The 23,386-nt window shown below is 42.2% G+C and overlaps 1 protein-coding gene across 1 annotated transcript in view; it reads left to right on the forward strand.

Annotated features, from left to right (window-relative positions):
• The first annotated feature begins 2,397 nt into the window (after positions 1 to 2,397).
• Positions 2,398 to 23,386, forward strand: part of smtnl2 (smoothelin like 2) — a 38,494-nt gene continuing 17,505 nt past the window's right edge. Inside the window, exons 1-2 of the mRNA XM_042486451.2 lie at positions 2,398 to 2,541; positions 3,322 to 4,253. Coding sequence (XP_042342385.2) covers positions 3,579 to 4,253 — 675 coding nt within the window. The 5' untranslated portion in view covers positions 2,398 to 2,541; positions 3,322 to 3,578. The remainder of the gene's footprint in view (positions 2,542 to 3,321; positions 4,254 to 23,386) is intronic.

Consider the following 23,386-nt stretch of genomic DNA (forward strand, 5'->3'; position numbering starts at 1 on the left):
TAAGTGTAATACGGTGTTAATGTTAACTGCTGTCCATGTAGAGCGACCTAGATTAAATATAAAATATAAGAAATATTTTAAATAAACTGGGAACAGCTATCAACCTGTTGTTTAAACACTCTTAGCATTAAAGTTCAACCCATATTCTTTGTATCTTCCATGTTTTTCCCACTTTATGACGTCAAGTACAGAACAACAGAAACTACGACCTTTCGAAATCACGTGACTGCAGCACGTCTTATACTGCCCCCAGCAGACTCCCATAAAACCCTGAGGAGGTGTCGGGTATGTGTGTGAAAGAGAGAGAGGGAGACGGAAATGTTGGGGACAATTTTCAGTAAATCACCTCACTAAGCCCCTTCCTCATCTCCCAACGCTCCCAGCGCTCCCAGCGCTCCCAACGCTCCCAACGCTCCCAGCGCTCCCAGCGCTCCCTGCTGCACCGCTGCCGCTCACACACTCCTGCTTACTGTCAACAGTAAACACAGGGGTGGAATGTCGAAGTATTTGCATGAGTCTGTTGCTCGGGTGCACACACACACACACACACACACACACACACACACACACACACACACACACACACACAATTGCTATCTGGTGCAGAGTGTTTGCTCTGTTGGGGTCCAGTTACAAGGGGGAGGGTGGTGGTCTTCAGCAGCCAGCTTGTCTGTCTGTTTGTCTCGTCCCGCCATCAAGCACACAATAGAACAGAACAGGGGTATTCAACTAAAATTCAAAGGGGTCCAGTTGCTAAAATTTCCTCCCAGTAAAGGTCCGAACTTCATACCTAAAATCAGAATCACGATTAATTGAACATTTTTACCTCTATTACGATAAATGAATGATTATTTTGCTTTTGCTTTTTTGTGGTTTGTTTATGGCCCTCATAGTTTGTTTGACCGTGGTGTGTTTGAGTGTAATAAACATGATTTATTATTATTTATTAAACTTTCTAGAATTATATAAAAATTTTAAACAAACTTCAGGTAAATTTAAGCAAATTGTGCTGATAATAGGCCAACCTCACCTGACTGCAGGACTCTGACTTCAACTCTTCTGTGCTATTGATCATTTTACTTGGGAATTAAAAACTTTTGAGTAGGCCTACTTCTCCTATAGCTGCCAACAGCCTGCCAACATTCCCACTTTGAGAAAGGGTAAAAATAAGGTCATGTGCTTGTGGCCCCAGGCCCCCAAAACATTACATCTGCTCCTGCATCTGCAGATGAGACACTGAGCGATGCGTCCTGGTGTTTCTAAATAATTCATCCAAAGTCTGATTAAACCTGAAACTAACACAAAGTAGTCTATAGATGGCACTTTCCACCAAATTTGTCTGTTTCAGACACTTTGATGCTATCAGGAGAAGCTGCGCTCTGTTTATATCACTACGCTGCTGCCGGACCATCAGCTGTTTGATCCGTGATAATGAAATGCTGTGGCTGTCAAACACTCAGCTGTTCTGGTGTCAAAGTTTGAAGATTTGACAGTTGTTTTGTTGGAAAACCTCAGGAGGGAGACAAATTGTAAAACTGCTACAGCTGGAGTGGGCTGTTGGACATGTCCACGATGGAGCGGGCCGTTGGACATTTCCGTGCACTGGAGTGGACGGTCAGACATGTCTCCGTACATATAATGGTCACGCACAATGACAGGTGTTTTGTTGGAAGAAGTGAGACAGTTTGTAAAACTGCTCCAATCGGAGCAGCCTATCGGACATGTCCGCGCACTGGAGCGGGCTGTTGGACATGTCCACCTCTGCCTTGGCTGTGTTTTGGCATGAGATTTTCCTCGGTGTCATGAGTGCATAGATGCGTGGGAGTCGGCAGCCCCTGTAGGGAAAGAGTTAACAGGATTTTTAAAAACTGAAATACCCAACATGGGCAAGATTTTGTCGGTTAGAGTTTCTGAATGTCGGTTTAGATTATTTTTCATTTAATTGCCCAGCACTACTCCTTAAAAAATATTGTTCTTATTATTAGATTTCATTACAACTTGGCCAGGGGACCGGATAGGACGAAGTTAAATAGACAATATCTTTTAGGATATTTTCTTTTAAACTCTTTTAGGTTGTGGCAAGTCACTAATATGGTGGTGTCCATCGGCTCTGAAGTCCCCTCTCTCTCTTGCAATTTCAGTTATGCAATCTGAGGGTTACTGGAAACACGCCTAATGACCAGCAAAATACTTACCAGTAATAGTAATGAGAGAAAGAGGAAGAGGTGCAGTGAGTCGTCCCTCCAATACTTTAAACAGCATAAGGATATAAGAGCAACCAGCCCGCCTCCCTCCCTCCCCTCACATTTACTACTCTTTCCATGTTGTTTCTTCACTCCCCCACCTCCCTCCCTCCTCCTTTATCCCTCCCTTTCTCCTCCCTCCTCCGGGGCCAGAGGAGAGGAGTGATCAACCTGAGAGTTTAAACAAACCAGAGAGGCGGCAGCGCAGATCAGAGCTCTCACACACTCTCACACACACTCAAACTCATACAGCTGTTCAACGCTGAGGAAAGTCCAGTGAGCTGAGCGTGAATCTGAGGTAGGTTTGCTGCAGCTGGGAGTGAAGATTACCTCACTGCTGCGTTTTATGGCAGTTAGGAAACATCGTAGGCTCAGAGATGTATGCTTTCTTTCTGTCAGCCTTGAAAAGAGATTCTTTGGGTCAGTTCAGTGCAGTCAGAGCAGTTGTGTTTGAATTAAGTTTGTGCACTTTTGAGAAAAAAAAACTATTCGTGTTAACTTTAAAAACAAGTTAGTGTCCAAGCTGCCTTTAATTTTTAAGTTTATTCAATTTGAGAAGACAATCATTACAGAATTACCTCAACTTGTCTTTTCAAATTCAGCCAACTTAAAATTTTAAGGCAGCCAGACATGAACATTTTTACTCTCTCTTTACAGTGGGATGTTTTATTGTAGATTTACATCATTCAACACACAAGCTGTTGTTTCATTGCTACTACACTATGTGGACAAAAGCATGGGCCACACCTCTTAATCATTGAATTCAGGTGTTTCATTCAGTCCCATTGCCACAGGTGTATAAAATCTGGATGAATGGGCAAAAAATCCCACAGACACACTCCAAAAACTGTTATAGCTGCAAACTGGGGAGCATCTTCATATTAATGCCGATGGATATAAAACGTTATGTCATAAAAGCTCCTGTAGGTGTAATGTGTAGGTGGCCCAATACTTTTGTCCGTAGAGCGTATCTTGCATATATTTTGTAATGTAGCTGCAGCTTTGGTGGGATTAAGTGTTCACAGTTAACAGCTGTTCACCAGCTAAAGGTCAAGTCTTGTCTCTTTTGTACTTTCAGACAGAGGACAGAGTGAGACATCTGCACCTGAAAAGCAGAGTATATTGAAGGAGAAGCAGCCGGGGACATCCCAGGACAGAGCTGAAGGAGTGGAGATAAACCAGACCAGACCTTTGCCCCAAACTCTCTGTCGGTCCCCCCTCCAGCCAAACCCCGACTGAAGCTCCACATTCCCGCAGGATCTCTCTCTCAGACGTTAGCTCACAGACTGAGAGGCTGTCTGGCTCGTTTCCAGAGGGACGCCAGTAGCTGTACCGATGGAAGCCCCAACCCTGGCTGAGATCGGAGACTTGTGTCACCCCCGGCCTTCCTCTCCAGAGGGGGAGACCGTGTGTGCAGCTCTAGCCCGTTATGAGAGCACTCTCCGGGATGCCATCAGGGAGATCCACGTGGACGTCAGCGCGTTCAAGCTAGGCATGGAGCGTCGTCTGGAGGAGACGGCCAACCTGAGCGGGCCTCTCGGACGAGCCGTGGCTCAGCTCCAGCAGGAGAACCGGCAGCTCAGGAGTCAGCTGGAGGCTCTGAGCCGACAGGTGGAGCTGCTGAGCGGGATGACGTGTGACAGGAGCACCTTGGTTAACAACAACAACCACAGTAAGAGTCACAAGAATCACCTCTGTGACATTCAGGAGAACCATCAGGAGATTAAAGAGGTGATCTACGGGAAGGGCCAGGCTCACACTAACAGTCACACTCAGAGCCAGACTCTGCTCCACATCCAGCCCTGCAGCCTGGGGAGCCAAGCCCAGACCTACAGCAGCCAGTCCAGTCCTGCGTCCCCACCTGCCACCTTCTCATCCTCACCCAGCTCCAGCAGTCCTCCTGTGGGCTCCAGAGTTTCCTCCATGGTGACGGGCCCCGTGTCGAGCAGCAGTCCCACCACGGCCCGCTTCTCCAGCCGAGCCACATTTGCCGTGTCCAGCAAGACTAACGTGAGTATTGCATGTTTGTCAAGGTCCAGTTGATTATCGCTAACCCCCGCCCTCAAACATCATGAGTCAATCACATTTTGTGCACCTACACAATGCACTCGGACATCTTGCTTGTAGATCTTCATAGAAAAGCATCAGAAACTTTGATTTCCCTGCTGTTTTGTTAAAATTTATGCAGTTATAATCTAAAAAAAATGGTCAAACAATGCGTATAGGCTAAATGCAGCACTCATACAATGTTTCCCGAGAGGCTCCAGAATGGAGTAGATTTTATCCCGTTCCCTAAACCTCACATAAACAGTGTCTCCTTTGGATTAAACTGTGAGGCATGTACGGAAAATGAACAAACAAGGATGTCCACATTTGTTCTACGGTAAGGCAACATCGTGCAAAATTTGCTGCAAAGTCACAAGTATGTATAACCTCATACGTTATGTGTATAACGTCAGCTACCTGAACTGTTTATGAGCTTGAGCTGTTTGTTACAACCATTCATCCATACTCGCTTGCTCACTTGTTTTCACACACTAAACACTTAATGTTTAGGTGTAATAGTTTGACATGAAATAACAATTTCTATCGAGTGATGTGACTTCTGCTCTTGTGATAAAATTCCAAGAAGCATGGCGATGGATGTTCAAAACATTAGCAGATTTGTTTCTATTGCAGCCACCGCAGTAGGCATCATTATTTCTTATCAAAGGAGACGTAGGCGTGTCATGCAAGCGATAATGGAAAGGTGAGCCCCTTATACGTGGGAGCGGCCACGTACAAGGGATTTCTGGGAGGTGATGGTCCACGATTTCACAGAGGAATTACAGAGGAGATTCAAAACTTCTGGATGATCCGCTCAACTTCTTAAGAGTTATACCATGCAATAACAGCTCTTGTAGTGCCTGCTGCATCATGCCCGAGGGAGCCAGTTCCTATCGACACTCTTTGTTGTGCATCATGTGACCTATAAAAGCGAGAAAGAAAAAAAGAAAGTGTTTTTCCATTGCAGTTTTGTATTGCTGTTTAAATTGCCTCAAATACTACCTCATGCAAGTATGTTTAATTTTTGCACTTTGAAGGTTAATGCAAACCCATCTACTAATTGTAAATGCAATGCCAACAACTTAAAATGAATTGTTTCTTTTTTTACTGAAAATTAAATGAGACATAAAGCTTCCTTGTCACAAAATGCTTCCTCCAAAAACAGTCCTCCCAACTCCTGACACTGTAAGGCCACTGTATTTTCATCTCATACCTGCCACTGGTTGGTCAGTGCCAGATCTTCTCTCCGTTCCTTGCCTCTGTTGCTCAGCACTGTAAAGTTGTGTGCACGTAACGCAGGGTTTCTCTACCCAGAACAACACACAAACACTGTGATTCGGTCTATTGCTCTTATTAGTCCAGCTATAATCTTTTCACACATCTCATAGTAACTGTAAAAGTAAGCCCTGAGGTACAAGTGCCCCTGTCTGAAAATCACTGCTGTACATGTTAAGAACTGTCTAAAGCTTAAAGTCTTAATGAAGCTCATCCAAGACTGTTTGCAGTTTACATCCTTCTGGGCAGCTGCACACAGAAGCTCTTGACATATTTGTACTAACCCACAACTCCACACTCCAGTGCAAAATACGGTGCAGTATGCATGGAAATCTAATATACAATAGCAGAAAAGGTAATCCAGTAATTGTGGTGTCGTTTTTGAGGTTGGGAAAAGGCTGCTGCGGTAAAGAGGCAGAGTTGTGAGTTTGACTGAAGCTGTGTTGTGTTGTGGCTGTGTGGATGTGACATACGAGTCACTGGCTGTGTCACTGCGGTTGCACAATAGCGCAGCGCCAGGATGCTTAAGGATTTATGAAGAGCAGTAACATGAGTGGAGCAGGCTCCTGGGAGGTGAGGTTAGTGTGGTTGTGTGGTTTTCAGACCTGAGTCAAATATGTGAAATCAGCATTGTGAAATGTAGGCTCTGGTTAGTCGTTATTGCTGTCGTCCCGTGCAAACCCTGTTGGTCCAGTTTTGGAGAATTTTATGGTTTTACTTCACCTTAAAGATAGTGTTATAACCACTGGTCTTGTGAAACTCCTTCACTGAATGGATTTTGAAAAACTGTAGTGGTGGAGTTAAAGCCAAGCTTGTTTCCTCAGTTCCTGGAAAGCCGACATTTTCTCGATAGGGTGTGTCAAAATTTGTTATGTGGCGTCTTTGTCTGTGTTACATCATAGTTAGTCACTGCATTGATGGTGACCACAGGGCTCGTGTCTGTGTTGTAGTGCACAGAGTTATTATCTGGAATAAAACTTTACAATCACCTTGGGATGCTGTTCATGGAAGTAATGTCCTCTCGAGTTGGACTTGTAACTTATCTTGGACTCCTGTACAGTAATTGTCCCTGTTCACATCATTGAACAGTTGAATCTGTGTCCTCCTTTGGCTCGTCTTGCTTCTGATGAAACCAAAATGAGAATCTCTTGGCTCCTATCCATCCTGCGGTTGCTGCATCACTTGGACATCTGATGACGAGTGTGCAGTTTTCATGGCCTTCTCCTGATCATAAATTGAAGGGTTTTTTTAGAGCACATTGTCTAAATATTTAGGAAAAGGATACACATGCTGATGATGATGAAGATTTTTTTTTTCTCTTTTGTCTTCCAAGTCTTAGATGATTGAATAAACAGACTGTTTTTCTGTGTTATAACTATGACCACCCTTCAGGAATTTCAAGCATTATGATCTTCCAATGGAAAGAATTGAGACAAAGTCAACCAATCTCTGAAGTAACTGCAAAAACATTTAATTTTGTCTGCTTTATTTGCCAGACACCTCTTTAAGCCTCTTGTGGCACAATCCAATTTGTCACTGTCTGAAAGGCTGAATACATACCTTTGAACTCAAGGCTAAAAAACGCTTACGTCAAACTCAATTTGGTCTTTCTGTACTGAAATTTCTTATTATTTGTCAGTATCGGTAGACAAATATACACCGATCGGCCTTAAAACCACTGACAGGTAAAGTGAATAACACTGATCCTCTTGTTAAAATGTGATGTTCTGCTGGGAAACCTGCTGGATTTTGGCATTTATGTGGATGCCACTTGATGCGCTCCACCCAAACACCGATACAGACCAAGTAACCTCCCTCATGTTTAGCACTCCCTGATGGCAGTGTCCCCCCAAAGAGCTCAGGCATCAACCTGGCCTCCTGATTCCCCAGATCCCAATCTAATCCCCTGATATGGTTGAACTCCCTTGAACCGAACTCGACTCCGACCTGTTGAGACATGGGCACAGGACCTCTGAAGAGGGTAAAGTGGTGTCTGGCAGCAGACCTTGGATCCTTGGAGTCCTGTGGGTTGTGAGGTGGGGTACCAGCACATCCCATGGATGCTTGACCAGCTTGGGATCTTGGGAATTTAGAGACTTTGGACTTTCTCGAGCCATTTCGAAGAAGATCTTGCAGTTTGGCACTGTGCAGAGTCCTGCAAGGGGTCGCTGCCATCAGGGAGTGCTGTTGCCATGGATGGGGAGTTCTTGGTCTGCAACAGCGTTTGGGTGGATGGTGCATGTCAGGTGGCGATGCCAGGACCCAAAGCTTCGTGGCAGAGTATTGCATTGTAACACGATGATCAATGTTACTCAGTTCAGCTGTCGGTGGTTTTAATGTTTTGACTGATTGTACATGCAACAAATAGATATCAACTGATATTTCAACCTGGACGGTTTTCTACCGGCTCGTGAGTAGTGTCAATCAAGAGTGACTTTTATTTAGTGCATTTATTACCTAAAGTAAACTTTGAAACCATAGACATGAAATCACATGTTAAGCTGTTTTGCTTTACAAGTACTTCAAAGCCACAGTGGTTAAGTTGAATGGCAGGAGGAAGTCCACAAAGGATGTTATTTACTTCAGTGCTCCGTCCTGCTGTGGAAAGTATGACATTTATGAGGCCTGTATTGAGATTCTGTCTTTTATTTGAAGCGGAGTTGCTCTTTGGTGAAGCTCTGTATTTTGTCTCGCCTGTAAACTTACAGCTGAAACAAAGCTGGGACACATTACACACACACACATACCTATAGCCATTCCTCACACACATCCTTTTAAGTGTGTGTGTGTGTTTGATGGACTGCAGCAGATAGTGGTGGCCCTCAGATGGGGACTCTGAAAATCTTAGCCAAATAAAAGCCAAATAAATCTATATTGTATGTAAGTTTTTCTGCAAATATGCTGGTTCTCCTTTTACTTAAAAAGACAAGTGTGCAGCATTAACTTGACAGAGAATGATGATTGTAAGGAAGAAAACATTTACTGGGAACAAGCCTTTCCAAGTTTAGGAGAGACTCGTGGGAACCTTGAGGTGAGAGTCCAAGGGGCCCTTTTGAAAATAACCATTCCCTCACCAAAATGTAGCCTAAATTTGGAGCAGTATTTCGCCCCCTTTTCGATAATCTGTGACAACGTAATTAGATCCAGTAGAAACCTTAGATTGTCTAGATTGGCAAGATACCATTACCTTCATGTTATCTTAAAAAATTGGCATGCTCCAGCCTCTTAAAGGCAGTAATGTCTGACTCCAGTTAATTTTGCCAGGGGGAGCCAGCAATTGTATCAGGGCGGACATGGCTTCCAGGCACTGGCAACAGTCGTGAAGTGGCTTTCACAATGTTTTATGGCACAGTTTTTGAATCTATTTTAAATATATTTGTAGTTTTAACACAGAGATAGGCCAAAACTAAGTCGCTTCTTTACGCCGCCTTTGCATTTTTACACAGAACTGCACAGCGGCAGCACTATACCGCTCCCGTGTGTGATTTTAGACAGCATGCAGGCATCGTGGATGCAAAAGACGCTTTATAAACAGCAGCATATAAATAGAATAACATGGCATAACAATCATTTACTGTCCCTGTTGTATGGAGTCTGGTCTCGTCCTCTGCTCAGAGGTTAAGGAGCTTCGAGGCCATGTTGTTTTTTAAATTTGTGGACATTTTCGGCCACTCTTTGAGTTAACTGCTAACTGCTGTCAGCTTCTTTTTAAACCTCCATGGTGTGTCGTACCATAGACTGTATGTAAGGATAAACAACACGCTTTCACTTACCCCCCATGCCTAAGTGAGACTAAAATATCTGGGATACGGGCGCTCCATTTTTGCGATGGTTAGGTAATTCATAGCTGGAGTCTGCGCAGTAGCGATATAAATGTTGGGGAAGTTCCCGCCAAAACGCCTGTCCGACCATTCGCGAGCAGCTCCATTGAATGCGAGCGCATGGATTGGCTGTCACAGCTGTCAATCATGCCAGAAAACCCCCTTTTTGTAGAACTGAGCAACTCATTAAAACCAACCTTAGATAAACTACATTTAAAATTTTAAATACGTTTAAAAACACTTGAACGCACACTCTCACACATTATGCAAATAGTTGTTAGTCCTGTATCTGTAATTACCAAACTATGTGGTGGATACAACAGAGGAATGTTATCTTCAGTGAAATCATGTGGTCTGAGCGAAACAACACAAGGGCACCTTTGTTTCTGGGAGATCCCCCGCTGTCAGCCAAACACACCACTGCCGAAACACACAGATCGGATCAAACATGAGAAAATTATGCAGGAGTGCAGAAAGGTTCACTGAGTGTATGCAGCTTCCCTGCTCGCATCAGGACGGTTAGCCCCATGAGATTTTTTTGTTTTTTTTCGGTCTACTTATTCAGATCTTGACACATTGAGGTTTGAATCATAATTGCAGCTCTCACTTCCTGCCACATCCTCACCTCTCTGTCAGAGATAGACGTGAGGAAGACACAGTACATAAAGTTCAGCTGACTGTTCGAACAGGCCTGATTGACACGATACACCAACACACACACACACACACACACACACAGACACACACACAGACACACACACAGACACACACACATATTCATAATGGCTCGAATCCAAGCTGAGGCTATCTGTGCCAGATATAGGCGTGTCTGTCTTCCAGCCTGCTCTCCAGCTGTTACTGTGCACCTTCACCGTGTCCTGCCAAGCTGACACAAGAGGACACACACACACACCTGCACACACACACAGACCTCCAAAACACACCTGCAGCACGTCAGCATGCCCTCACTCATATGGAAACACACCTGCAGCACGTATCTGTATGAATTATGAATACTTACTTTCTTTTCTGAACTGTCCATCTCTTCTTTTCACCGTGTTCTTCTCTCCGTTCCTCTAATAACGAATCAAATGAGAAATTTTAAAAAAATTTTATCAGCCGAGTTGAAACATACCGAGTGCACAGGTTATTCCTCTCCTTCTGCCTTTATTGACAAACACCTTGCTGATAAATGTTTTGCAATATTTGGGAAATGTTGTCATAATTGGCCACCTCTGTTGCACTTTTCTGATTCATTACATCGGAATTCACATAAAAATATTGAAATGGAAATCCAGCTGTGTGTGTACTAGTGTGTGTATGTGTGTGTGTTTCCATCTGGAGGGTTTTTGGAGGTCTGTAAAGAGGCAGCTGTGTGACTCTTTTCTATTATCCTCGAATGGTTCTGGGCAACAGGAATTAGTTTAAGATTAGGATTTGGACAAAGACCTAAGCCTCCCCAACAATGCATCCTCCTACTCCTCTGTTTTAACACACACACACACAGACATGCACGCACACACGTCAGCAGACAATGCCGCTGTTGCCAATTACAGTGCCAAAGCAGCCGTCTCAATGGGCCATTGTGTGGGTTTTTGTGCTTCATTGAGAATACATTGAGTGTGCAGGGATTACAGCATCGACCCTCCTCTCCATCCTTCACACTTATCTCACCTCAGCAAATGTTTAACCAGAAGCTGATATTCTTTTTTTAATCAAAACTAGTTGCTTTATAAAGATATTGGAGTAAAGATGTCCATTGCAGAGAATGAAGTCACGCTCCCCCTGTGTGTGTAGGTGGGTTTCTATTACAGATTTGCACAAAACTTAAGCAATATTTTCAAAAAGTCATTATGTTTATTATCTTGACTAGCTGGTCCACGAGTAGATGCACACCCTGCGTGGTTATACGGTTAGAGGGTTCAAAAAAATAACTCCGACATAAAACTGCTCACAACAAGGTCTGCACTGCAAAAACTGAAGTCTAAATAAGATGAAATATCTTAAATCAAGGCAATACAAGCCTTATTTTTGGGGCCCAGTTTTATGACTTATTTTAAGCTGTTTTGTCCTTTTGCAGCATTTTTGTTTGGTGTACCTCTGCCAGTCTCAAGATACAATTCCCAAACATATAGCCTTATTCTAAGACAATGGCACTAGCATTTACTAAACTGATATTGAGTAAATAACATTTCAATCTTGGTGGTGGTTTTCTGGTTTTCATATGTCTGTGGTTCTTTGAGACAAGATATTGTTACCTGTTACAAAAAATCTTCTGTTGGCAGATCATTTTGCTATTTCTAAGTAATATTTCCCTATTATACTTCTTTATTTTCTTCTTTATAGAGTTTTTGCAGTGTGTGGATTATCTTGAGTAACCGGGCCGGTGAATTTTTCAATGGTATTTTTTGGTGCTTTGAGCCACTGTAACAAATGTCCTCGAAAATGATGGTAAACTACCAGCAGCTGTAGTTGCCAGGGTCCGATATTTTACTGTGTCAGTACCATAAATTACATCATAACAATATTATTGTTGAATTTCTTACAGAACTCTACAGTAGAATGTGAAGTTTACAATATAATGGTGCCAAAAAGCACCAACATTTATGGTGTTTTGCTGTTTTTTGGGAAACATTAGCACATTATTGCTGGAATTTGGCCATACTTTTACAGCAGCTTTTACTGTACCAAATTTAGCATTTTTTTCCCCAAAAAATGCAATAAACTACTGGCAGCTGTAGTTTTCAGCATCCTATCATATTTTACACGGTCACTAACGAAAATTACATCAAAGTATATTAAAGTCACATTTATTACAATGTTCTGCAGTGGAATGTGAGGTTTACAGCGTCATATTGCTCCAAAAAGGATAAATATTTATCGTGTTTTACTGTATTTTTCACCCAAAAAAGTACATTACTTTAGGAATTTTGCCATATTTTTACAGCAATTTGTTACAGTGTACCACAAGCTGAACGCTATCTTATTTTATTTTATTTTTGCGAAACAATGCGCACAACTCCACCACCAATATCTTCAAAGGAGGAAATATATATATTTTTGATTTTGAGTACTGTTCCTTTAACATCATTTCATCATCTTCATTGTTTTTGTCTCTGGCTGTTTGTTGTCACAGAAACTCACTCATACACTTTCATTTACCTTCTTACCCACAAAGGTCAAACCACACCTGTACCACTCAGAGAGCCGCAGACACATGCATTCCTCTCACGCTGCATGTGTGCTGCATCAGATTAGTGCAGTCAGGTCAGAAGGTTATCTACTGTTCGCTGTCAATGCACAGAAACTGGGTGCACATGATTTATGGCCCAACGCTTGCATCATGCGTTACGTAAGAGGTGATTTCTTGAGATTGAAGAGTTGATTTTGTGGATGTTGAGATGGATGGCGGTATAAACGTGCAGGAGTTTCCACTTATGCTGCAATTTAGCATCAGTAAATTGTTCCCATGCACATTTTGAGGTTTTCTTTTTGTCATCAGTGTGGTACAAACTGGGCAGACGTTTTCGTTGGTGGTGGCGGCTGAAAGACCCCAAAATCCCTTTCAACAGATTCTTGCAGGAAGTAACAGGATTTATGGGAAATGTGGTTTTAATTTGAAGAAACATCTGTACTCACAACTCCACCGCTGCCAGACAGAAGCTACCCATTGTCTCCACGTCTAGTCTCGTTTTTAAAGCACTTATACCAAACTATGAAAAGAAATGTGACACTAATGATATATTGATGTGCAACATTGGAATCGTGTCATTTGTACTGAACATTTATTTAAGCTGTTACTTGATTTCATCCAGCAGAGGAACCGGCAAGTTACGTGAATTTCATGAGGTTGCAACCTCCCCTCCCCGACACTCCCTCCATCCCCACCATGCACCCATTATTTCCATCTCTCACTAACATTATACAATTTCATCTAGATGCTATCTGTTTCTGCACACACACACACACACACACACACACACACACACACACACACACACACACACACACAAGCAGCAGACCTCTACAGCATTCAGCCTGCAGTGTTTTACTTTAGTCACAGTCTGAGAATAGTCTGATGGATAGATTATACTTTCAGGGCGTTAAAATGTACTGATCCCAGTCCAGTCTGAATTGCACTGTGATTACTGGCTGCTGGTGCGCACGTTTACATGCACAGACCCTCCTTTAAGCATAAAGTTATGGAAAAGGTGAATCCACAATTGTGAGTTTGCTGCAGTGTATGCACACACATATTTGTTTTATATAATTTCCTGCATGTTGTGATGTGATGCAGCAGCTGGCTGGTGTTGTTTTGATCTGTATAAAGAGATGCATTTGGAGGGTTTGCAGGGAGGACGGCTTTGTGTGCTCGCCAAAAGGAGAAGAAAAGTGACCTTTTTTCCTTGCCTGTAATGTTACCTTCACCATCAGTCTCCACCGACGTGTTGATGCTAAATGTTCTCACATGCAGCTCAATGAAAAAAAAAAATTGTGTAATGGCTAAAACCGAGATCACCATCTTTTAGCCAAACTCTTATATTAACAAGAACAGACGGGTCAACTCAAGACCACCTTGAGATGAGATCACTCTATCTGCAATACAGTGATCCCCATCATAAAACAAATGTGCGGCTGTTCCCCAAAACTGTAACTTTTTAATCTTGATCGCCCCCTGGTGTCTGTCTGCAGTATAGGTCATAAAGCCCGCCCCCTGCATGTTAGTGAATGGGCTAAGCTAAAAACTCCAAATACACAACAAATACATTTTTGCCAAAGATGGTTTCTGTCACTGAAGTTCTCATCACCCTGATGTTTGTTCAAGTGTTTGTTTTCAAGATAAGTTTGGTCGTAATGAGTTATTAAATGATACAAAAAGAGGATTTTCTACCATGATTGACAGCTGTGTGTGCCAGTCCATGCGCTCGCTTTCAGTGGGGGGCTGCTCACAATTAGTTTGGCGGGTGTTTTGGCAGGAACAGACTCCAGCTCTCAAATATATCATTAGCGCAAGATGGCAATGCTCGTATCTCGGATATTTTAACCGCACTTAAGCATAGCGGGGGTAAAAGGGGGCATGTCATCCAGCCTTAATATATAGTCTGTGGTTGTGATACTATCCCACTGACAAAATTTATCCACAGACAAACATTTTAACACCTGGAAAAATACTCCACACAGAGACATAAGACCTCCCTTTACAAGAATGCTTTCATTATGGGTAAAATGTAACCAAACCAAACACTTCTCATATAGTGTCAGTCAGCCCGATCAGACTATTCTCTAACCAGAGTCTCTAACTGAGCTGCAGCAGAGATTCTCCTGCACGAACTAATCCCCCTTTATACAATATGTGGACGTGAAATGCTCATTAAATCAACAATACCAAAAGTTTATCCTATGGCATGAAGGCACTGTATCAGCAGATGAGCAGCTGTCAGGTTATAACAGCAGCGCTGCATGAGTATGATTGGATGTTCCTACAGTCAGCTGATGAGTGAGCCAGTGCTGGTGAAGCATAAATGAAACATCTGATGTCAATCAGTGAATTCGAGCGCAGCTTCAATGTTCTGCCTGAACTAACGCCATGCATCAGTGGTACCTTTAGGAATGTGCTGTTGACTCGGTTATACGCACACTGATGGTATTGTTTAGTAAGGTGCTTTAGGCGAAAGGCTTTCAACAGCATCCAACAAATTATATTATGCCACATCCTGCAACATACTGCTTTATAACTTGTTTTATAGTTTGAATGAAAGTAAGTTATTTAACTGCTCTGTATAGATTTTTGTAGGTTGATGTTATTTATCTCCATAACGAAGATATTTGACTTTTACACGTTGTCTGTGCAGAATCCTGCAGGCTGATCCAGGTCTCCGGTTGTCTCTGATATTGTGACGTAGAAGTTGTGTGCACAGATTTTAGCTGCACCCATCCATCTATCCATCCATGCATGGGCTCCTCCCTGCCTCTGTGGCCCCTTCCTCACCCTTTCACCCCTCCCCCAATCCTCCCCCAAGAGCCGGGCTGCGTTTTAAGGCTGGATTCCTGGCACCAACCCCCCCTTTACGTGGCTATTAATACAGCCATGAGCAAGACAGAAAACAGAGATTCCAACACACACACACACACACACACACACACACACACACACACACACACACACAAGCATACACTAAGTTTACCAAAATACCAAACGTAAGAACTGGCTTTAATCTAATCCTGAACCTGTCAAAGAGTTTTTCATAATTACACCAATTTATCATTTTAAAAATTGTCTCTTCGTTATTGTTGGTCTCTCTGTGTGTTATAACAGTAATTTGCATGAGTGGTTTGGCAATGAACAAAAAACCTATCAAGACCAGCTGGTTTGGCAACTACATTTATGCAGATAAAGACATGTTTCTAGTAAGAAGTTAAAATAGACCTGGACTGATACAGAAGAAAGAAACTGAAAACAGGGCACAACTGAAGAGAAAGTGTGTGTGTGTGTATGTGTGTGTGTGTGTGTGTGTGTGTGTGTGTGTGTGTGTATGTGTCTGTCTGTGTGTGTGTGTGTGTGCACGCGTATACACATGCTGGGGGGTTTAACGGAGGTATGCGGCCACTCCCTGGCTACCCCTGGCTCTTTTAATGACTTCCAGACAATAGGCCGTGTTCCCGTCATCATCTCTGTGGAAACAGGTTAATAAGTGACTGGCCAGTGGGACAGCTCGCCCCCACTGCCCTCTGGAACCAGTAAGCCTTACTGGAAGTCAACTTCAGAAGTAGATTTTAAGGGTCGCCTCTTTGGCTACGTCAGCTCAGTCCACCAGGGGAATACTTTACAATTTCATTTAGCTGCGCTCAGATCCAGTGTTTTGGAATAATGCCCAGAAGGCACTTTACGGAAAATTGGTTTTAAAGGTTGGGTGACACCATGCAGGGTCATGGGTGAGAGAGCAGGGGTTCCTGGAGTTTTCAGGTTTTGTCAGACATTAAGGCTCCCACCGCAGGAAGGTGACCCAGATATAACTGCTACTTTGGGCATTTGGGGGCTCGGGAGAAGTAGGAACATGACCCCGAGTTAATTTATGTGCCTGTCAATCACTGTGAGGATAAAATTCAAAATGTAAACCCTCCAGAGGTTAAATGATGCATGTTGGAGGTGAAGAGAGGTAGATGTTTCCAGAACAACATGAAACTATTAGGAGCCCTGCAGAGAAATGGAGGCACAATGCAGCATACAGAACGTTAAAGAAAGTACAGTACGAATATAAAGAAAATGGTTAATATTTAGAAAAAACACAGCTGGCAAATTCAGCACTATAACATGGAGTGTGGCAATGTTTAAATTAAGATATGAAGAAAAAAAGAACAAATAGTGACTTTATCGGAGTGTGCAAAATAAAGACAAACACAGTATCATATGACTATACAGTATATGTGTAGTATGCATGGTGGATTACTGAATGGGCTGATTTAGCGCAGGCCCAGGGGCCCAAAGTGTCCTGGGTTCATAGCTTTTACCTGCAAAACTGCACTCAAATCAACACATAAAACCACAAATCACAACAAATTAAGGGACTCAAAATCACCACAGAAAGACACAAAAAGACCACAAAGGGATGCCATGCAACTGCAAAGAGACACCAAGTTTCACAAAACTACTTAAAAAGACACAAAATACCTTGAGAAGACAAAAAATGACTACAAAGACGCACAAAACCACATAAAAGATGTATTAAGACTTGAGACAAATATGACAGAAATGTACCTCAAAGAGACGCAAAACAACCACAAGGGGCGTAAATTTGCACAAAGAGACACAAAACCACCAAAGAGTGTCTTGCTCCATATGTAGGAGAGGAGGTTGGGCCCTTTGCATGTCCCAGGGGCCCATTGTCTCATAATCCACCCATGACAGTCAGAAAAATGTGAAGCCTGCAGACTTAGGTGCATGCAATCTAAAGACTTCCAGGATTTTTTTTTTTGCAATTTGCAAACTTTGAATCCTAGATTAAAAGGGACTAATTCTCGCCTCCTCTCCTTTCCGCTGTGGAAGTGTAAATCTGAACTCTCAGGGTGTTGGGATCTTTTTGCTAAGCTGCATCTCCATCTCGTGTGTTTGTTTGTTAAGTTGCGGGCCAACCTCAGAGCCGACTATAAACATGATACAGACCGTGACGTGGGCAGACTGGGTAGTTTGTGCTCCATCTGGTGTTGAGTAACTTTAAAGTTGTCAGTCATGAGTCAGATCATAATGTTTACTTCAAGATCTTAGTTTAGCCTGTTAACATGCTAACATTTGATTAACATTAAACACAAAGTGCAGCTGATGGGAAAGTCATTAGTTTTGCAGGAATTTTGTCATGAATCAAAATCCTACATTATTTGATGTCAGAGGATTGTCAGTGTTATTACGGTCTATCCTGAGTTTGACATGAATGTGTGTACCGAATATTGGGGAAAAACAACCAATAGTTGCCAAGACTTGAAAACTAAAAATGTCAACATCATGGTGATGATAAAGGATACGTTTTTTTAAACTTTTTAAGCATAGTTTAAAAAATGAAATTAAAAATTTATCCTTGATCCTTCTACATCTTTGGAGCTGAAGGATGTGTTGATTAAAATCACCAGTTACAACTAAATTCAATCCAGTTGTTTGGGCATGTTGCTGCTGCTGGCATCATAACGATTCCTGAAGTGCATTTTTTCAATTTGCATCAGAGTTTTATGTCCTGTCAGCTCTGAACAAGGTCTGCCCATCCAGTGCAATAGCGAGCTCACGATCCAAGTCGGGTCAGCCTCGCCCTGATGCCGGCTCTCCTCCCTCTCTTTCTCCAGTGCTTTCGGGTTTATTTTCTCCCTCTGGTCTGACTGCAAAAAGCAAAAATAGTAGCAAAGATTTGATGAGTGACTGGCTGCTGCATGTAAATGTGCTGCTGTCGTCATAACATAGCATAGATGTGGAGATATTTCGATCTTGAAGTGGTGGATCAACAGTCAAATGTTGTAATATCACAGCCGAGCTGCAAGCTAAAAATGCTAATCAATCAAATGACATCATATCCATCGTGTTCGGGTTGGAGGAGTCTAACGGAACCAGATTTTAATTTGATAAAACACCAATATTACCAGGGATAATCGTCTAATCCTACCTACAGATCATTTCTGCAGCAGAAGGCTCTCCACGCACACACACAAACACACACCACCCGTCCAGTGTAGCCAGCCTCTCTTTCGAAATGGTGGTGAAGGAAGAGGTGATACAGACTGTCTTTATTCTCTGACCTCGCACCTCCGGGAGGTCAGCCTCGTCAGACTCCCCCGCCTCGTCTTCCTCTCCTCTGCCTCACTGCCAGGAACAGGAAGAGGAGAGGAGGATGAGGGAGAAGGGAGGTGGACAGGGAAGACAGGGGAGTCACTCTCTATTGTTGCCATATGTTGGAGCTAGACGTTACAGACGAGGGAGTACAGGAGTGAAAAATGATCTTTTCCCCGCAGCTAGCAGGACCTATTTCTCATAGATGCGTGGCCTGAAACCAAGCTGTTCTTCTTCCATGATTCTTATAAATCTTTAACAGTGACTTAACCAGCACCAGACGGGCAAAGAATGATGGTAGAGTAAAAACAGTTGAGAAAATATTAGTTATATTTAAAGCATTATATGTGCTATGCATGGACAAATATTGTATATATGTTTTGTAATTCGCAGACCGAGAAATACACAGTTGGCTATGCTATCCTACACAGTGACATTATAGTATCACCTAAACGGCAACCTCCAAGCCTGAAAAATGAAGCCAAAAAGTGCAGTTCCTTGAGTGGCCACTTGAGGCTGGCTCCAAAAAACAAAGTAAATCTCCGTAGACCCCCAGTTTTAAATGCCCAACTTCAGCACAAAATAAAAATGTTTATAGCCTGGTGCAGCGACTGTTTCAGTCTTTATAGGATAGACGGATATATACTTTTATTTGTCCCCGTGGTGATCACTTGACATTTCCATGTCGACATAACAAAAGTGAACACATCAGTAAACGTAGCACACACTTAAACTGCACCTTAGGTAGGAATTTAATGATACGGGACAGAGGTAGATGTTATACCAGACTATTTGTGCGTAAAAACTGAATAGCTTGTGTGATAAATGACAGTGTGGATCTGTTTTTTTGTAAAAAAGATGGGCACAACAGATGGGAGCAGGTTAAATGAGGATGCCAGTTAATGCCTCTTGTCACCCACAATATTTCTGTCTCTGTAGATACATTTTATATTTAACAATTTAATACCCATCGTTTTTAATTGTGAGAAAAAGCACTCGTGGTGTTAAGAGTGTGTGAAAAGTGTCACTTGTGTGTGTCATGGTCAATGTAAGACTAAGCAACTCTGTAAAGTTTCACACAGCTGCTGCTCTGATCATATTTGTCCTCTAACAGGAGAAATCTTCAATCAGATTAACTGTAAATAGATTGAGAAAAAGTGTGCATGTAAGCACAGCTACTGACTGAGGGTCAGGTTTACATATTGTTTGTGTCCAAAGTGTCCAAAATAGAAAGCCCTCATGTATTTATCCACCAATTGTTGTTGTCTTAAACCAAAAGAGACTGATCGACTGACACCACCATGCATTGTCCAAGTCGACAGTGAAGTAAGCGCTGTGTTTACCGCTAACATAAACAGAGAGCCGCAGATTGTTACAGACCTCAGAAGCACAAATAGACTCTTGGTTTTAAGATGCAGTTTACAGAGACGCACATGTGAAATCATGTCTTGTCACCAGCCCAGACTGTAACCTGCATTCAGCACTACCGTGTTTACGGGGAAGACTTTTCTCTGTACAGTGGCGCTCACCTGCAATTAGGCTTTTATATCCTCTCAGTTCAAAGGCTGTGCATATTTTCCTCTCCCAACCCAAAGAGGTATTCCCTGCGATTTTTCTAGCGGAGAAATTGCAGGCTGTGTGAATGTATTTGAAGAACAGGTGGTCTGACTGTGTCTTTCCTCCTTCGAGAGGATTCCTCTGTAAACTGCAGGGAGGAAATTACAGAGCAGGAGTCCTCTGTCACTTACAGTTTCCTCTGATAGCCGAGGAGAACCCAGCTGATATCTTTACAGGTAGCTGTGTGAACACCAGAGCTGTTTTCCCGCTCCATATGTTACATATACACGTATTCTGCTGCTGTGATCTGTGCTTTTTAATTGCTTTTTTATACAAAGTGAATGGTTGACAGGTATTTACTGTAGTTAACAATGATGAATGAGAGTTTACAAGCTCTGTAATAATCCATAATGTGTAACATACTGTAAGCCTGCACTGTTACCTCACTCTCTCAGCCACGTTATTGCAGTCAGCACAAAGACTTCACTGTGAAATCGCATGTGTCCTGAAGGCAAGCTCTGTGTCAGTGCATTTGTTTTGCAAATTAAAATGAAGTTAGCATCGTAATGGTGGGTGTGTTTTTGTGTGACACGCCTGCTAAAATTCAGCCCAAAGGTGAAAAAGAAGTGACTATGGCTGCAGAGCAGAACCAGCTAAGCATTATGGGGATGAAAAGGATAGATGGGCCATAAGTAGTTAAAAATGGGGTAAGGAGAAATGTGGGGAAAAAAGCAAGATTTATTTGATCACTGTATTCATTTAGTTTATTTATTTAACCAACATCAGTCCTAATCATATAAATATAATATATATAATAAATATCACATATTTATTAATAAATAAAAAAATAAAAATAAAGATTAAAAAAATAAATAAATAATGAAATAATAATAATAAATTCTAAAGTCCGATATGCAGCATAGTTTTTGAAAGTTATTATTATTATTATCACAGCCTGGGATATGTCAGTGATTTACAGCAACATTGATCGTGACAGTGGAAATATCGTGTATTTTCTTATGATGGCAAATCTGGTAAAAATGATGTCATCAGGAAAAAGCCCAGAATGACACCCAGAAATAATACAATGCATGTTTTTATGCTTTGATGCTGTGGGATCAAAAATGCCGTTTGAATGGGTTTCAATGGCGCATTTTTTGCACTTAACAGTATAAATGTAACAATTAGTTTACACGGTGTATTTTAGACTTATTGGAGTTGAGCTGGAAATTCCAAGATCGAACAAAAAACACCAAAATCTTGCCAAATGTATGCCATATGCATGAACACAGTCAAAATTATCAAAAAATGAAGAATAAAAAGTGTGTAAAAATGCAGTCCCTACAGGTTAAAAACTAACACTGTGGATTTGAAGCTGAGTTGGCACTTTAACGTCATCATTGTTTCATTTTGAATTGAGCGTCCTGGAGCACAGAGCCAACACGAAGATGTGTCTCTGTTGTGATCATTTCTGAGTGCTCTCTGTGTTTCCCAGCGAGACCCTCATCAAATAGTCACCCTCCAGCAGCTGAGCCGTCCCGTCCACACCTCACACCCACCCCCGAACAGTCTTTATTAAAGTGTCAGTGATGAAGACGCCTCTGACAGCCAAACAATATCCTCAGACTCAACACAGGACGTGGAGCTCATACCTCCTCCTGTTTGAATAGACGGGTTTCCCAGGGCACGTTGTCCCAAAGTAAACAGCTAATATTGGGGCAAATATTCTGCTATACATTTTGTATACACAGTGCGCTCTGTCGTGATTCTTTCAGACTTTTGGGTTTCAGTTTATTGTGTTTTCTGCTCTTGTGTTCCTGATCTGCCTCGCCCCCGTTTACCACCGACACAGCTGTCTTACATCAGCCTCGTTAGTCCTTCCTGCTCCTCAGTTTCTCCCAGACTATCAGCTCGCTGCCTGTTCTCCTGCCTCATCACCTTTTTCGCCTCACCCGAGCGTCTCCGTGCTTTTTCTCCACCTGCACTTCATCCCCTCGTCAGTCCAGTTTGTGTTTAAGTCCTGGTTTTCAGTTCAGTCTTTGTTGACTCCTTGATTTGGTCCTATGATGTTCAGTTGCTGTTACAGTGAGCTTTTTGAGTTACTGCTGTTTCCTGCATTTGGGTCCACCTGCTCCGAATTACATGGCAATTACTAACACTTGAGGAGAAATGGGAATTGTATGGAAGCACACACTTATAGGATCCAGGATAATACATCATAATGTATCAGGACAAACACTTCTGAAATTGATTTGTGAGCTAAAAAATTAAAGAAAAATGTTACCATTTCATGTATTGTATCAGCACATAATAATTCATATGATATCTGATGAATCAGCATCCCATGAATGACGTTAGGTAAGATATTTAGATTAGGTTTAGGAAAAGAATCATGGTGATGATCTTAAAATAATAAAGTTCACTTGGTTTGAAATGGTCCAAAATGCTGGTCTCCTCGGGGAAACCTTGAAGCTGGCACATACGAATTGTGGTCCCTGCTGATTAAGCTGGTTGACCAGCTCGTTTGACCAGCTTAAGGTGTGTTTTCTCATCATTTTTGATGGTTTAGATGGTCATACCAGCTTGTGATGGTCACTCTAGCTGGTTCATTCATTGAAGTTTAGTATGAAGAAAAAACAGTGTCATGAGGGGAAAGTATGAAAAGCAAAGGACATAAATCAATTAAGTCTGCTGTCATGGGATATGCAGAAAGATGAATGTGCACAGATTGACAGGATGGTCACACCAGCATGTCAAAAACTGGGTCAGGACCATCTTAAACCATCTTAAACCAGCTAAAACCAACTAAAACCAGCTACCACTATAAGCTGGGGGAGGGGGGGTTCAGCTGGATGTGCATTACTTTTTTTTAGGAAAATATACAAACAGAGCATGAAAACAACCTGATCCACCACCTCAAGCTGCCTCTTTACATGGACTTTCAGTCTATACCACTTCCTTCTTTACTCACACTAGTGCTTTGGTCACATGATCGTAGCCTTCCCTATTACATTGGTTATACACAAATTAATGGCCCATGATTACATATAACTTGTGGTGCATTAGATACATGAAAACAGTCCGACCACCATTACATTGATGCTAACTCTTAGCAGAGTACAACAATACAATCCTAT

This window comes from Plectropomus leopardus, chromosome 6, assembly GCF_026936395.1.
Source record: "Plectropomus leopardus strain MGB_pleo_1.0 chromosome 6, ASM2693639v1, whole genome shotgun sequence".
NCBI classification, from domain to species: domain Eukaryota; kingdom Metazoa; phylum Chordata; class Actinopteri; order Perciformes; family Serranidae; genus Plectropomus; species Plectropomus leopardus.